This window comes from Botrytis deweyae (genome assembly GCF_014898535.1).
Source record: "Botrytis deweyae strain B1 chromosome Unknown BDEW_007, whole genome shotgun sequence".
In the NCBI taxonomy this organism is placed as follows: Eukaryota; Fungi; Ascomycota; class Leotiomycetes; order Helotiales; family Sclerotiniaceae; genus Botrytis; species Botrytis deweyae.
In genome coordinates this window covers 554,480-570,868 of record NW_024066214.1, presented here as the reverse complement: position 1 = coordinate 570,868, position 16,389 = coordinate 554,480, and the positions used below count along the sequence as shown (strand labels likewise).

The 16,389-nt window shown below is 41.1% G+C and overlaps 3 protein-coding genes across 3 annotated transcripts; 1 reads left to right on the top strand and 2 right to left on the bottom strand.

The window, feature by feature from the left end:
- Nucleotides 1-315: 315 nt before the first annotated feature.
- On the bottom strand, nucleotides 316-6,025 carry EAE98_003874 (uncharacterized protein). The gene is made up of 7 exons (XM_038951494.1): nucleotides 5,952-6,025; nucleotides 5,549-5,823; nucleotides 5,405-5,425; nucleotides 4,786-5,249; nucleotides 3,595-3,796; nucleotides 2,688-3,543; nucleotides 316-2,638 (listed from the first exon to the last, which is right to left on the bottom strand). Exons 2-7 carry the CDS (start codon nucleotides 5,804-5,806, stop codon nucleotides 1,335-1,337), a joined length of 3,105 nt encoding a protein of 1,034 aa, XP_038811967.1. The 5' UTR covers nucleotides 5,807-5,823; nucleotides 5,952-6,025; the 3' UTR covers nucleotides 316-1,334.
- Nucleotides 6,026-8,157: 2,132 nt separating this feature from the next.
- EAE98_003873 (uncharacterized protein) lies at nucleotides 8,158-12,248 on the top strand (the record flags this gene model as incomplete). The annotated part of the gene is made up of 6 exons (XM_038951493.1): nucleotides 8,158-8,418; nucleotides 8,470-8,595; nucleotides 8,647-8,715; nucleotides 8,765-8,919; nucleotides 8,973-9,368; nucleotides 9,419-12,248. Exons 1-6 carry the CDS (start codon nucleotides 8,353-8,355, stop codon nucleotides 12,246-12,248), a joined length of 3,642 nt encoding a protein of 1,213 aa, XP_038811966.1. The 5' UTR covers nucleotides 8,158-8,352.
- Nucleotides 12,249-14,431: 2,183 nt separating this feature from the next.
- On the bottom strand, nucleotides 14,432-15,399 carry EAE98_003872 (uncharacterized protein; the record flags this gene model as incomplete). The annotated part of the gene is made up of 2 exons (XM_038951492.1): nucleotides 14,432-15,168; nucleotides 15,324-15,399. 2 exons carry the CDS (start codon nucleotides 15,397-15,399, stop codon nucleotides 14,432-14,434), a joined length of 813 nt encoding a protein of 270 aa, XP_038811965.1.
- Nucleotides 15,400-16,389: the final 990 nt, after the last annotated feature.

Sequence of the window (16,389 nt, the reverse complement as noted above, 5' to 3'; positions counted from 1 at the left end):
CTATGCAAGGAGAAAAGACAGTCTAACTACAATAAAAGACAATGGCATCTGATGAATTGTTTTCCTCCCCTCCAATACAAGTGCATTCAATCCACTCTACCTAGCCGCCAACAGTATACAAGCCTCAAAGCTCACCCTTCCAAAACGCACCGCACCGCACCCCTTCCCCACAGCCTCAATGCGTTGTCTCTATCTCACCTCCTCTACAACTACCTAAATCTCAACAGGATGCCTCGAAGCATATCCCAACTGGGCTAAATAAAATATATATATCAGGTCAAATTTCAATCATTCAACACGCTAGACAGAATTCACTACTACAAGGACTTCACATTCGAACTTAATTGCAAATAAAAAGTCAAAGGCAGCAGTTCAAGACGTTGTAGACTCAGCCCAAAAACTCACATGAAAGCAGTAGGACATATTCCATGAATTTTCATTTCTCATTGCTTTCTAGTTACAAGTTTTTTCTGCTTTTCTTCGAAGTCAAGGCTCATGACCAGTCCAGTAGAAAAGAAAGAAATAATAATGTCAGAAGATCTCTAGAAAGCTTCAAATGAACCATTTACCCATCAGATGAGGCACATTTTCATTCGTGCGTAAACGGAAGCAGACGATGCAATAACATACGCCAAGCTAGCTAAAGAAGAAAAGAAGAAGAAAAGAAGCCTCGAAGGTTACAAGAAGAGCCTTTCTTCCCACCGAACCACACGATGTAGAGAAGAGAGATGCAGAAGAAAGGTGTGGGCACAAGATGTCTGCTCATGACTATCAAGTGAAAAAACCAATTGACACGCCAAAGCGTAACTAGAACCAGAAAACCACCGCTAGGAAATCAAAGAACAAGGAAAATCGAGTCTATTGTCGCAGCCAATGAAGGTACAAGTTGAGCTGCGCAGTCGCTCATATTGTACCCTGCGCTAGAGATAGAAGGTGTCATATTGAATCATGCTAAGATCTTTTTTTGATCAAGCTGCTATGGTACAAAAAGGCTGAAGACTCGCAGGAAAATTTTGCTTCCGTGATGCACGCTATCGCCAATTGAAATTGAAAAGAAACAGGTATGCACGAATGCCATACCTCTAGAATGATGCTAATGTAACAACAAAGGGCCGTGAAAATCGTTTGTGAATACAACCATAGAAGATGAACTGTCCAGAAAGCTTAAATGCAAGATCGAAATCTTATCAAAAAGATTCAGTTGTGATTAAATGCTAGATGAACTGCAACATCGACTGATTCGAAAATGAATATCGTTCCTCGTACCGTTACAAGCGTTGAAATCGTATCGTCATGCCGAAATGTCAACCAAATTTGATATTGAAATTTCGGGATTAAAACCAGTCGCTACCTGCTCCAGGCTGGTTGCCAGACTGAGCGCCAGCTCTACCATAATTGTATGGATGAGCAGCGGCAGGTGAAGTAAGACGACTATTTGGTGGAAAGCCAGCTCCTTGCTGAGTTGGAGATTGGATTGCGGGAAGAGGTAAACCATTGGTTATGGGTGCAGGGCCAATGCCATTTGGAAATCCTCCGGGAGAACTAACAAAAGGACCAGCTGATACATTGGACATGCCACGTTGGTGACGAGTAGCAAGTTGACCAGTCTCGTTATCGTTAGGAGTGGTGGGACCAGTCGATGTATTTCCGCGGTTTTCATTGCCCTGGATCTTAGCTTGAATACGGCGACCATAAGGTGTGGTGCGAATAGCTGGCAGGTGGGGTCGGATAGCCTCAATGAGACGTGTCTTCATGTTTAAGTTGGCATAGTCCAAAGCGGTCTGAATAACATAGTTGGCGAATGAGTCTCGCAAAAGACCGTCAAGCTGGTTAGGTTGGAGCATTTCCTCAATCAACATATCCTTGGATGGTTCTTGGGCGCATCGAAGACACTTCTCAATGACGTTTGAACTAAACTTCTGCTTTGACAACTGAGCAACTCGACCTGCAAACATAGCAACCAAAGGCTCGGTGAAGATAGGCTCGTTGAGATCGAGAATATATTGAACCACATAATTACCAAAAGGATCCTGAACCAACACGTAAGCATTGTTAGAAATCTGTCTAATCAACCAAGCTTTTTGATCGCCAGAAGCATGATCAATGCATCTCTGAAGGACACAGCAGCCATGTCTGTGAGTTCCGACGTCAACGCAGTGCTGTCCAACGGCATCAAAAATGAATTGGGCATCTGTTGGAGAGAGTTTGTTCAGACACTTCTGAATGACATGATTGCCATTCAAATCCTGGATAAGCTCGACGACACGGTATCGCAGAGCGCCAATAATTGTCTGAACCTGACCCGCTGTGGAGATAAACTCGATCATCTTTTGCAAAGCTCGTGTTCCATGTTGATTCAGAGCAATGCGGACCAAGTCGTGCGAGGCATTTTCGATGAGGACAGTGCGTTCTTCATCGTTGCAGTATTCAAGCAACTTTTGACAAAGATAATTTCCAAAAGGATCGGTCATAAGCTCAATGACATGTTGGTTTGTCTCGAGCCAAATCATGTGAACTTGCTCGGGGTTGCGGTCTTCCAATTTCTTTTGCAAGTAACGGCAGCCATGTTGATCCTTGCATAATGCGTAGATCTCGCCACCAAGCTGCTCTAAGGCTACGTTTGCAAAACGGTTCATTGCTGCAGAATATATTAGCTTGTATCGATTATAGGGTACTCGAAAGCTTACCTTCTCCGTCATTTTGACGACGTTGTTGAATGACTCGTGCTTGACTATCTCTCTGTCCACCATTGTGTTGTTGATACATCGCATTGCTATAGTTGTTGTAGGAATTCGGAGGAGGGTACATTTGTTGACCAAGTTGCATGTTCTGCATTCCTAAGCTCATCATATGCATACCATAATTATTGTAATAACCTTGGACTGGTGTAGGGTAATTTTGTTGGCCGGTTGGAGAAGTCACAGATGGTGACATCTGAGCTTGGGACATGCCTTGGGACATAGCTTGTGTTAAAGCTGGACCGAAAGGTGCAGCACTGGCTTGCAGGGCAGATTGGATCGATTGATAGCCGCTCTGAGCCTCACGCAGAGTGCCATTGTCTCCAGAAGTCATTTCACGACTAAGTCTGTTCATAGCATTTGGTGGAATGCGACCCAAGCTAGCATTATGATTGTGCAAGTGTTGTTGAGCGTGCGAATTAGGAGTGTTGTTGTTGTTCTGCATGCCGTTCGTAGATGTGCGAACCGTTGGGACGTCGTTGGCAGAGTAGGATGATTGAAGCTTTGGTGGGGTGGCTTGGACGTGCTTTGGTGGAGATGTCACTTGAGCAGTACCATCCTGTGGGCCTTCAAAATACTTCAAATCCAAGGAATGACGATAGGATGGGCGAACACTGATGGGAGACTCGGCGGTGCTAGATTGACCAACAGAGGTTGTGACTTGTTGAGGAGATTGAAGGTTATTCATTGGAAGGCTTTGTTGATTTGGTCGATGGCGGGCAAACGAACTCCAACCATTAGCGTTGGACTCTGGTGCAGGTGATTGAGATAAGGCTAAATCAAGTGCTGCAGAAGAAGCGGAAAGCTGCATAGAGCGGTCAGCACAAGCGGGTGAATATTTTTCAAGATTGCATACCAAACCAGGGAACTCGTCGCGACGAACAAGAATAGGGAATTTGTCATCGGTAGCGTTCATATTCAAATATTTATCAACGCTTCCGGGTGCAGCATTCTCCTCTTCGCCGAAGAGAAAGCGAGTGGTATTGGTTTGGTCAAGGGACAACATATCGTGCATACCGTTGCGAGATTTAGTAACTGGCATAGAATATCTATTGAGACTTGAGGCGTATTAGCAAGCGTAAACTTGATTCGAGGTCCGTAGATCGAAGAGGAAAGGTCAGAAATTAAGATTTTCGTGAAATCAAATGTGGAGAAAGGGAGAATTAGAAAATGCTGAAGATATTGAGAAGGATAATATTGATTTTGAGTTTCTTGTAGGTTGAAGTCTGGCCCAGCAAGTAAGGTGGTAGTTGTTAAGGATCAGAAAATAGAAAGGTTGTAGGTTTGAAAGGTTGAAGATCAAAAGTTGAAGGATATTTGGGGAGTAAGTAAAAGTCGGAAGTACAACGGCACTAGTGGCCGAGGATATTGTTGAGGCAAAAGACAATAGGGAAATAGGCAAAAAGTCAATCGAACCATTCCTATTCAATACAATCAAGTGAATATATTGACTGATCGAAAGTGGTGAGTTGATTAGAAGGTATTGAGAGTATCGGAAGTTTGAAAGTATGAAAATATCGAGGTCAAAGCGGTTGGAAGCGAAATTATTTGGATATACTCATGACCCCTCTTCTGATGCAGCAAATTCACCTTTACATTGTATACTGGCAATGTGATATGCAGTGGAAAGAAGAGAAAGGGGGAAAAGGTGATAATTGATCTTTCAATAGCTTTCCCAACAGAAAAACTTGCTCAAGGGATTTTCTGCAATTTGCCGTTTTCCAGCTTCAGTGGCTCCGAAGATGGGATGAGTTTAAGATGTGCAAGTGCCCCTACTTTGAGCAGCATCCAGGCGCAAGGCTAGAAAAATGTTATGTTGAAGCAGGAGCTATCCAATCGCATGCCCAGAGATGAAGAAGCCAGCCGCAGATTTATTCAACAGGTACTTGTTCATTGAATGCATATAGAGAAAAATACGGGGCTCTTTGTATTCTGTTTTGTGGGGAAAGCCTTGTAGTAAATGCAAACTTTTGACAATAATTGTTTGATGGCAGTGTGCAGGAAGAAATTGTGCATATGAAAGTGCAAGGGAATTTTATATACGTACGCATTGGTGGAACGATGACTGGTTGGATCTTGTCTTACTGCTTCCTCCTTTTCATCTTCATCTGAATTGCGGCGTGAGCCTGGCACAGACTTTGAAGGTAGCTTATCATCAATTATAAGTCTAGACTGCATGATTCCAGCTTGCGGCGATGTGAGTTGGGAGCCAGATCTTCCTGGACGATTATAAAGACCTGGAGGAGAGGTAATGCTAGACGTCGAATATCTATTGGGACGAGAAAATGCTGAAGGAAATCCAGATGAGGATTCTCTGTATTCTGGTGGTGTAGTTGGTTCTGATTGATGGCCGGCGTTGTTATTATTGTTATTAGATCGACCAAGATCTTCTTGCATTTGCTGTAACTCTTGTTCGTCTCTTCGTTGTTGTAGGTCCAACAATTGCATCTCTGCCTCGAACCGCCTCTTTTGTTCACGGAGCCTCTCGTATTCGAGTTTCTTTTTCTCTAACTGATAGGAGTGTCAGCTTTATCGGGATGAGTTGAATATCGGACGATATGAAAAAGCGCTTTGCACTGCAGGGAATATGCAGTTTTGCTTTTTGTCGAAGAAATAGGAGGTTGGAACCAGAATGGCGTGGTAGTTGAAGAAGAAGAATCGCTTACCAGTTGTACTTTATGGTACGTCTATTTTTGAATTGTCAGTAAATGCTACGGTATCAGAAGAAATTTTATGATAGCATGAAAAATCGGAAGAGGCCATTGCAGGACAATAGCGATTGTTGTAATAGGCAGATTCAATTGGCTTACCGAGGGACCGTATTCCTGAGATTCTTGCGCAGGACGCTGGGTGGTGATAGAGGCAATTGTTGGAACTCTCCCTGAATCGGTAGTGAATCTTCTCGTCAGTCCTCCACGACTCTCTTGAGGTTGTAACGATTGTGGCATTCGGTTTCCATTTCGAGGAGGAGAAACAAGACCGAGCATAGACGCATCATTCCTCGATGCCTGTTGGCTACGAAATCGCAACTCGTCCATTCGATCACTAGTGCTATTCGAATATGCCATAATGATAATCTATATGACTGTGATGGGTCAGGTCAGACTTGGAAATGCGCAATTCAAGGCTGGCTGGAGTGAGGGTTTGACGTGGGGTGCAATGCGCAAAGATACTGATGGATAAACCACGCACACCCTTCACAATTTAACTCACCTACAAAAATATGAAAATAATCCAAAATATCCTCCTCGTCCTGGACGTCCAGGCGCGGGAACAGAAATGTTGTGTCAAAATGAGTGTATACAGAAGTTGGGGAGGTCGATGGCGCTAAACGAGGATAGACGCTACCACGCTAAGATGTGTGGACGTGCCCAAAGGATTGATTGCTTACAAGATTATCTAGGATTTTCATGGGTTATGTCGGAAGCATGGTGGTATCTTTGGGTTCAACAAGATATGATAGATTTCAAATGCTTATATTGATGCGTTTCTCGAGTCAAATCAAATTTACAGAAACAAGAATTTACGGCAAATTGGAATGCAACGGTAACAGATGGAAATCTATTGGCAAAGTGTCAAACTCCCTTCAATTCATGCCAGCATCCAACCGAGTTTTGATCAGTACACAGTCTCGACGATAGAGTGTACGTACATCCACTTTATAATCTCGATAAGAAAGAGTCGAGTAGGCAAAATTGGATTGTATCCAGCTTGGTCTGCTTGTATTAATAATTGCATATATACATGATTTAGATTCAGAAAAGCATGTATATATATGTACCTAGCATGTATATATATTCCATTTGAGTTCTTCCCCTTTTTCGTCTCCTTCTCACCATCTCCCGCATTAATACTAAGATGGACCCTGATTCGATTCATTCGAGGGGTAATAGCTTGCTATTTTGGCCAATCAACCAGGGGGTTTAAACTTTCAGTAACGTGCAGCAACTTCTGTATGTTGGCAGGCACTCAAGCACCTTTTTGCCCAACCTCCTTTACTTCATTTCCCAACGGTAACGGTGAGCTCTGGAAAAAGGTTAATGAGACGTGAATGTGAATGCGATATATCGCATTCTCGTGCAATGAGCAAAATGAGGAAATATCAAAGTAATCACGGGGCGCCATGATCCCTAATCTCAAATACTTTCGATACTACTTTGAGGCGGGGGCGTTGATGAAACATTTACAGCCCTCCCCCCAGTCTTCGTAATCGGGAGGTCTACTTCCATAGTCAACCTATCAAAAGGCTTGATCTATGAGCCTCTCCAGCCTCTTTTCAATTTCGAAGCACAAACCCAATGCACACATTCAAATTTGTACTATGTTTCTGTCGCTGTTTAATGATCTCATCTAGATCGACTGTTAATCCATCCTGTACTTGAGCACTTAGGTATGCATCTTCAGGATCCGTAGAACTCTAAATCCACAATTCCTCGCAGGAACAATCACTATTATCCTCTTTAAGTCCTTCTCTTATTCCACCATCCACTCAATCAGTGGCAAAGGTCTTGATGTGTGGAGTACCAAAGCTACCTAATGCGTCTCCAATCAATTTTGGTCACGATCTTCTGCATGCAAGTCGAAATCCTCGAATCAAACCGAACGTCAACTGCAGCTTGTAATGACGTTAGTCTCCTCGGAGCCTTAAAACAACAGCAGGCTTCTCCAAAGCAAATTTCAGGAGCTCATTCTAAATCACTCACATTCCTTTTGCAATTGCGTTGTGAGTCAAAAATCTTCTTATTCAACTTTATAAGTGACTGAGAGTGGGGTTGTGCTCTGTGGCGTGCAAAGTGATAAAGAGCAAAAAGTAGCAAGAAAGATCAGATCTAGCGGTGAGGCATGTGTTCCAAATTTAGAATCTTGGGAGAGGAACATTTGTTGATGCCGAGCAGCGTCTCAGCATATGTATAACGTTGCATACAAAAAAGGATAGAGTCGTAGAACTATTGCAGTCGTGCCTTGCAGATGCAGTAATAACAGTATGCAATAGTGCGAAGAAGGGTAGATTCAGATCAGATATCTATTACGATGGACTCTTCTATACAACCACTCGATCGTCTCAACTTCAGTTAGAACAAGTGATATGGTAGACATATCATTAAGAAAACTACCAGAAATACAGATCATATACGAACGAGTAGTATGAAATTAGCTGATCATTCTAACTGTCTAGTAGCCTGACTATTCGTAGGAGATAAAACAGACCGGAATTGACCACTGGCGAAACCTATCAACAATCTAATTGTTCTAATTCAATCCAAAAGATTGAAAGCTTTAATAGTTTTATGACTGAAGACTATTCAACGATCTGTTTAGTACCATTAATTATCATAAATTTATTAAGCGTTGATTTATTATAAGATTTATTTGGGGCGAGAGGGGGGTCACTTTTGGCCTCTTTTTCTCTTGCGTGTAGCCTGATAAACTGATATGGTAGCCTTGCATGATTCATATCTCAGCCTTATCGTGTAATTGGCTGGTTCTCGCGGGGTATTCGGCCTAAAATAAACTTTGACCGATTCTCATGGTGACCAACCCAATAAATTAATTTTGAATCTTTTAAATCCGCCGACTAAATCTTGCTAATACATATGTTCAGCATCAATTCAAGATGCCTCCCAAGAAGAAGACTGCTGGGCCAGTAGAAGCTCCAGCTGAGGAAAGCTCTGCGAAGAAGGTAAGCAAATCCAATCGTATTATTATGGCAGACAACTTACTTTAAGTCTAGGCTCAAGAATTTGCGCCAGAAGTCGATGGACCCTCAGTAGAAACCGAAAATCCCAAGCGCAAGAGGGCGACGAAAACTAGACAAGCTCCTGCTGTCGTGGAGCCTGTACCTAAGAGAGATGATGATGTACAGAATCTTCCCAATCGAATCTGAATCTTTCATTGACAATCATTATAGGGCTTTGCTGCTTTACTCGAACCATTCTACGATGGAAAAAGCTTGACAGATCCGATCAATACTGCAAAGGTAGGAAAAGCGTTGATGAATTACTGGAATATTTTCTAATGCGCTTCAGGATAAATGGAATCTTGTACCGGCTTTTCTAAAAGTCAAAGGTCTCGTTAAACAGCATATCGATTCCTTCAACTATTTCGTCGAGCATGAAATCAAAGACATTGTCAAGGCAAATAAAAGAGTCACCAGCGAGGTGGACCCAAAATTTTGGTTGGAGTCAGTTGAATCGTTTTCCGGAAATATGTGTGTAATCTACTAACAATTGGCAGATATACCGATATTCGTGTTGGCGAGCCGGAACGAATGGACTATGATGATCGCAAACCACAAAATGAAATTACACCTAATGAATGCCGTCTTCGCGACATGACCTATGCTGCGCCAATTAGAGTCGATATTAAATATATGCGAGGAAGGACTATAGTAGCTAGGAAGAATATCGCAATTGGCAGAATGCCTATTATGTTGAAGAGTTCAAAATGTAGGCTGGCTGGAAAGAATGATCGCCAGATGGCTCACATGAACGAGTGTGCTTTGGATCCTGGGGGGTATTTCGTTGTTAATGGTACAGAGAAAGTCATTCTTGTTCAAGAACAACTCAGCAAGAACAGAGTTATTATCGAAGCAGACCCCAAGAAAGGAATCGTTTCTGCGTCCGTTACTAGGTCAGAGAATCTTTTCCTACAGTCCTTTGGTATCACTAACTTTTGAACAGTTCTACACACGAGCGCAAGTCAAAAAGTTATGTAATGCTTAAAAAGGAGCGAATCTCTCTTCAGCATAATATCTTGACAGAAGCTTTACCGATTGTGATTGTACTGAAAGCCATGGGAATCCAATCAGATCATGAATTATTACTTCTAGTCGCTGGATCTGATGAGAGATATCAGGACGAGTTTTCAGTGAATTTTGAGGAAGCCACCAAACTTGGTGTCCATACTCAACATCAAGCTCTTGAATATATAGGATCTCGTGTCAAAATGGGTAGCCGAGCCCGAGCACCGGGAGGGGGACCTCGGAGTCGCAGTTATGTTAATGATGCTCTTGAAGCACTCGCAAACATTATAATCACACACGTTCCGGTTGTTGGTCTAGACTTCCGCCCAAAAGCACTCTATATCTGTTTTATGGTTCGCCGAGTCCTCATGGCCATGGTTAACCCAACGCTCGTTGATGACCGAGATTACGTTGGTAATAAGCGTCTGGAACTTGCTGGACAACTTCTTTCTTTGCTTTTCGAAGATTTATTCAAGAAGTTCAACACTGATCTGAAAATGAACATTGATAAAGTTCTGAAGAAACCTAACAGGGGCATGGAGTTTGATGCATACAATCACATGCAGTCTCACGGCAACTACATCACCATTGGTATGAACCGTGCTATTTCGACAGGAAACTGGAGTTTGAAACGATTCAAGATGGAACGGGCCGGTGTTACGCACGTTCTCAGTAGACTCAGTTACATTAGTGCTCTTGGAATGATGACAAGAATCAGTAGTCAGTTTGAGAAGACTAGGAAAGTCAGTGGACCCAGAGCTTTACAACCTTCTCAGTTTGGCATGCTTTGTACATCTGACACTCCTGAAGGAGAAGCTTGTGGACTGGTTAAAAATCTGGCGCTCATGACTCACATCACTACTTACGATGATGAAGAGCCTGTCAAAAAACTAACTTTCGTACTTGGTGCAGAAGACATCGTTTCCATGAGTGGTAAAGAAATCTACGAGAAGGGAGCTTACGTTATTTTCGTTAATGGAACGCCTCTCGCACTCACTCGGCAACCCAAGAAATTTCTTAATTCTTTCAGAAAATTCCGACGTATGGGCCGTATTTCGGAGTATATCAGCATTTTTATCAACCATCACAGCACATCTGTTCATATTGCTACAGATGAAGGTCGAATTTGTAGACCTCTGATTATTGTGGAGAATCAAAAGCCTAAAGTTACGAAACGTCATCTGGAAGAGCTTAGAAAAGGAACAATGGATTTCGACGATTTCTTATACAAAGGACTTCTCGAATACGTTGACTGTAATGAGGAGAACGATTCTAATATTGCCATCAGGGAAAACTATATCAACGAAGCGACTACACATCTTGAAATCGAACCTTTCACTGTGCTAGGAGCAGTTGCAGGACTTATTCCTTACCCACATCACAACCAATCTCCCAGAAACACATATCAATGTGCTATGGGTAAGCAAGCTATTGGTGCCATTGCATACAATCAGTTTTCTCGTATCGATACTTTACTTTATCTTATGGTCTATCCACAACAACCCATGGTCAAGACTCGTACGATAGAGTTAATCAAATACGATAAACTTCCAGCTGGCCAGAATGCCACAGTCGCTGTCATGTCCTTCTCAGGTTACGATATTGAGGATGCTCTTGTTCTTAATAAAGCCTCCTGTGATCGTGGATTCGGACGTTGTCAGGTGTTCCGTAAATATTCAACACAATTGAAAAAGTATCCTAATCGATCTCAAGATCGTATTGCTGATAGAATTATTGGCGAAAATGGCAAACCTATTGCAAAACACAGGATATTGGGAACTGATGGAATCGCATTAGTTGGTGAGAGAATCAATGCCGGCGAAATTTATCTAAATAAGGAATCCCCCTCAAATCCAAACTCAACCGGGATGGGCAATGATTTCAACCTTAACGATATGAAACCTGCACCAATGGGTTACAAACTGCACGATCATGCTTACATTGACAAGGTCATGTTCTCCCAAACAGAAAATGAGAGCGGAGTCATTAAAGTTCAAACTCGTCAAACTAGACGACCTGAGTTGGGAGACAAATTCTCATCTCGCCATGGTCAAAAAGGTGTTGTTGGTATCATCGTTAATCAAGAAGATATGCCATTTGCGGATTCAGGAGTTACTCCCGATATCATCATGAACCCTCACGGTTTCCCATCTCGTATGACGGTTGGTAAAATGTTGGAATTGCTCTCTGGAAAAGCTGGTGTCATTAATGGCACTCTCGAATATGGTACTTGTTTTGGAGGTAGCAATGTTGACGTCATGGGACAAATTTTAATCGACAATGGATTCAGTTACTCGGGTAAGGATTTCGTCACAAGTGGTATTACGGGAGAATCTCTACCAGCCTACGTCTTCTTCGGTCCCATCTACTATCAAAAACTTAAGCACATGGTCCAAGACAAAATGCATTCTCGATCTCGCGGTCCTCGTGCTATCCTCACTCGTCAACCTACAGAAGGTAGATCGAGAGATGGAGGTCTTCGTTTGGGTGAGATGGAGAGAGATTGTCTTATTGCTTACGGTGCAAGTCAATTGTTACTCGAGAGACTTATGTTGAGTAGTGATGCTCATCAGGTGGATATTTGCGAAACTTGTGGATTGATGGGATACTCGGGTTGGTGTCAGACGTGTAAGAGCTCCAAGGGGGTGAGCACAATGACGATGCCATATGCGGCGAAGTTGTTGGTGCAGGAGATGCTGAGTATGAATGTCTTGGTGAGATTGAAGCTAGAAGATGAGTTTCCTCATTCGGGTCATGTGAGAGGATGAGTAGGAGGTGATTAGATGGGGTATATGATGAGGTTGATGAATTGGAAAGGAAAAGAAAGGAAAGCGAGGGGAAAGAATAGAATTTGATATCACGAGGGGGCATGCACGGGCGTAGGAAATTTAAGCGAAGGTCTTTCTAAATTAAATGCATAGCAATGGCGTAAAATTAGGTAGTTGATTTGTAAAATACCATGAAATTTGATCAAAAATATTGAGATTGATATATTGAATTGAAACGTATATATATAGGTATATATGAATACTCTCGATCTTCTCCTTCGATAACTTCCTACTTTTTGACCCGTCAAATTACTATATACTATATTCATAATCCCTTTCTCCCTCTTTCAAGAAGTACGAATTCCTCACTTCTTTCTATATTAGAGGATTGAGTTGAAAGAAGGGGGGAGGGGGAAAGGGGGGGGAAAGATACTAGATATATACATATATATATAATCTTTATAATCTATACTACCTAGGTAATCATTGAAATCCGCTTTTCCTATTTACATATATACCTACTTACATACTTACTTACTTATATACTTATATACTTATTTACTTACTTATTTACCTATTTATATATTATTATTATTATTAAATATCTAGTTATCTAGATATTCATCTATCTATTTACTTCCTTATTAAATCAAATCAAATCTCAAATCTCAAATCTCAAATCTCAAATCTCAAATCTCAAATCTCAAATCTCAACTCTTAACTACCTACTCTTAACTACCTCCTAGATATATAACTATATAGATTACTTAATATACCTATCTAGATTATTATAACTTTATAAATAAAATAGATATCTAGCTACCTACCTTGAGTTACTTTAAATATATCTATTATACTCGTACTATCATACTATAAGATTATACCTACTATATATAATCATTTATATACTTAAAATAGAATAAAAGTTTATATGATTAATCTATTAATCTATTAATCTCTGCGTATATTAGATTAGATTAGATTAGTTGTGTTTTATTATTTTCTGTTTCGGCTTTAACTTCTATTTCTATTTCTCTTTCTATTTCTCTTTTTATAATTATTATTATTAATATATTAACTATACCTACCATTATAATCATCATTATCATCATCATCATTATTATAAAACCAACTACTAGGTACAGTACTAGGCATTAAGTTTGCGCGAAAAGCCTTTTTCTACCAAAACTCACCTTCTTTAGAATATAATTAAAAATCAACTACTAATTTCAATAAGATCAAAATTGACAAATTGATAAAAATTCATTAAGTTATTAATAAAAAATAAATAAATTATTTTTATTGATTTTTATTTTAATTAAAAAGACTTCAAATTCGAAATCTCTTAAAAACTTATAAAATTCGCTTAATTTTGGTATAGAAATTGATTCTCAAAAAATATTCAATTTCAATCTTATATATTCTATTAAATAAATAATATATATCTATAAGATTATAATACAATTAAATTCAATTAATTCTAATTTTATAAATATAATTTTTTTTAAAAAATATTTAGTATATAAAGATTAGTATTTAATTGAAATTGAGATATTGATATTCTTATTTTCTAATATAATTGAATAGAATTCTATTCGAAAATGATTTAATAAAATAATTCTTTTTGTGTTATATAATTTGATTAATTTTTTATAAAAATTCAAAATTTGAAAAGGATATATTAAAGAATCAATTTATAATCATTTATTGAAATAATTGAGTTTATTCGAAGAATCAATTCGCGCGAACTTAGCTGAGGTTGCTGTATCTACCCACTTCACTCACACCAAATCAGAACTTCACCCCTAAAAACCACAAATTACAGGAACAAATCACAAATCACAAATCAAAAATCAAACCCAAGTATCGCATATATAAAATTGCACATGTATAAACTACCTAGGTAAATACCTACTGAGAAACAAAATGACGCCTTGCCCGCGCGAAAAAGGTAAAGGTAAAGGTAAAGGTTAGTCACCCTTTTCTCCTCTCCACTCCTCTCCTCTCCAAAAATGCCATTAATCATATCCGTGTCCGTAACCGTAAAATTCGTATCGTGCGTGCATCCATCCATCCATCCATCCATCCATTCATTCTCGTAAATTCATGTTCGTGTCTTGTATCAATCAGTCCATCCATCCATCCATCCGGCCATTCTCATCGTTCCAGGTATTTGCATCATCTCATCTCATCTCCTCATCCTCCTCCTCCCCATCCACCTCCTCCGGATGACCCAAAAGCCCCGCCACATTCGCCATATCATAATGTTTCCTCCTCATCGCCTCAAACTTCTCATGTTTCTCCCTCTCCTCCTCCGTCATCCCCCCCATTTCCGCATCCGCATCTCGCCCATTCGCACCCGCCACATGCACCTTCTTCTCCTCTCCCTCGCCCATCTCCACTTCCCTCTCCGGAACCGCCTCTTCCGGTTCTCCCAAGCTCAATCCCGGAATCTCCTCGTCCCGTTGATGATTCCGTCGGTGTCCCCCCTTCACCTTATCCAGCTCATCCACCACAATCTCCCCCGCGTCAATCGTGCGAATCTCATCCGCATCCTCAGCCGGATCGTAGTGTTTCGCATACGGGGTTTTCGGCTCGTTGATCTTCATCGTCGAGCTTTTTTCCTGCTCCGTTAGATACAGATTCGCCTCGTCCCATTGCAGCCGCATGTTATTCGAATCGTCATGGCTGTTGTATGTGGATCCCGACGAGGCACGACGGATCGGACGGCTGGCGGACGAGGAGCGTCGGTGTCCGGCGTTTTGGAGAGTGTTTTGGAGAGTGACGTCGTGGTCGGAGATGGCTGAGGTGGTGGGGGTGCTGGGGACGGCAACGTGTTTGGGGGATGTGATGGGAGGGGCGGAGGTGGTTATGGGGGCTTGGAAGGGGGGAGAGCGGTGGAAGGAGTTTTTGAGAATGCCTTTGGTTTGCAATGTTAGTTTATTTTTCTTATTTTTTCTGATCCATTCTCATGTTTGACTCTTTTCTCGAAGCGGATCGAAAAAGATCTGGGAATAGCGGGGTAGAATCCGCACGCACGCACACAGCATTTTGGGAAATAAATAAAGAACATACCTTTAGGACGCTTTACGGTAGGACTTGGAGGACTATGAAGAACTTGTGCTTCTGAGGACGACATGGTAGCAGCCATGATTATAAGCGCTTTTTCTATAATGTATCGATAAAAAGAGTTGTGTATGTGGTTGCGATGGAGAAAAAAGGATTGGAATGGGATTTTAACTTGATTTATTTGTGGTGGTTTCGTTTCTTGTCCCGACCGGTAATGGTGATGGATGGAACTTGCCTTGCCACCCACTTTCTTTTATTCAAGGGGTCGGGGTGAGTGTTTTCCGAGGAAGGGATGGTTCGGTACCTAATGAAAGCGAGCTATCTCATACGGCTTGGTTGGGCTGCGGCTGTAGATGGAGATGCAGATGGAGATGCAGATGGAGATGCAGATGGAGATGCAGATGTAGATGTAGTTGTAGTTGTAGATGTAGAAGATGGAAGATGAGAGAACTGAGAAAATAAAGTGATCAAGCCAGCTTTAGATATACTCGAGTACCTTCCTGGAAGTACCTCCTCTACTCTAGCTATCTTCGTCTACGTCGTATTGATAAACACAAATTGATTCTCGCCAAAACCAACAAATGTTCGTGTGACTTCGTAAAATGAAATCAAGAGCAGCTGAGGATTATTTTTGGCCTGTGAAATGGAGGGGTCGAGTGAATGGAAAATGTGAACACCTACGATACAGTAGTAGGTATCCATATGAGTTTACTTGTGTTGGTTAGTTCGTACAGAGAAATATGAAAAACTCTTCAAGCTGGAGGAGGAAGATGTTGTGCATATGGATCAAGTGGTGGATGCTTGGACATGATCGGGTAGCAGTATGAGTGTGACTATGAAGTTAAATCAAACCTTAAAGTTACGACTAGCTGTACTACTGTATGGAGTTGTTGTTGTTGTCGTCGTTGATGGTTTTCTATACTGTCACAATTATATAGCTAGATGTTTACGGAATAGGTATCTCGGTATCTCTGTAGATTGCGCCACGAGCTTACCTAGGTAGGTACAATAGTTATATTCATCTATCTACGACGTACTCATTCATCTTTCGATTGATTGATTGATTCATTCA

Excerpts from the sequence above, each read along its gene's own strand:
- EAE98_003874 (XM_038951494.1), bottom strand. The coding sequence starts at position 5,806 with ATGGCATATTCGAATAGCACTAGTGATCGAATGGACGAGTTGCGATTT. Across the intron at positions 5,426-5,548 it reads CTCAGGAATACGGTCCCTCG|ACGTACCATAAAGTACAACT; the intron begins GTAAGCCAATTG and ends ATTCAAAAATAG. Across the intron at positions 2,639-2,687 it reads TCGTCAAAATGACGGAGAAG|CAATGAACCGTTTTGCAAAC; the intron begins GTAAGCTTTCGA and ends TATATTCTGCAG.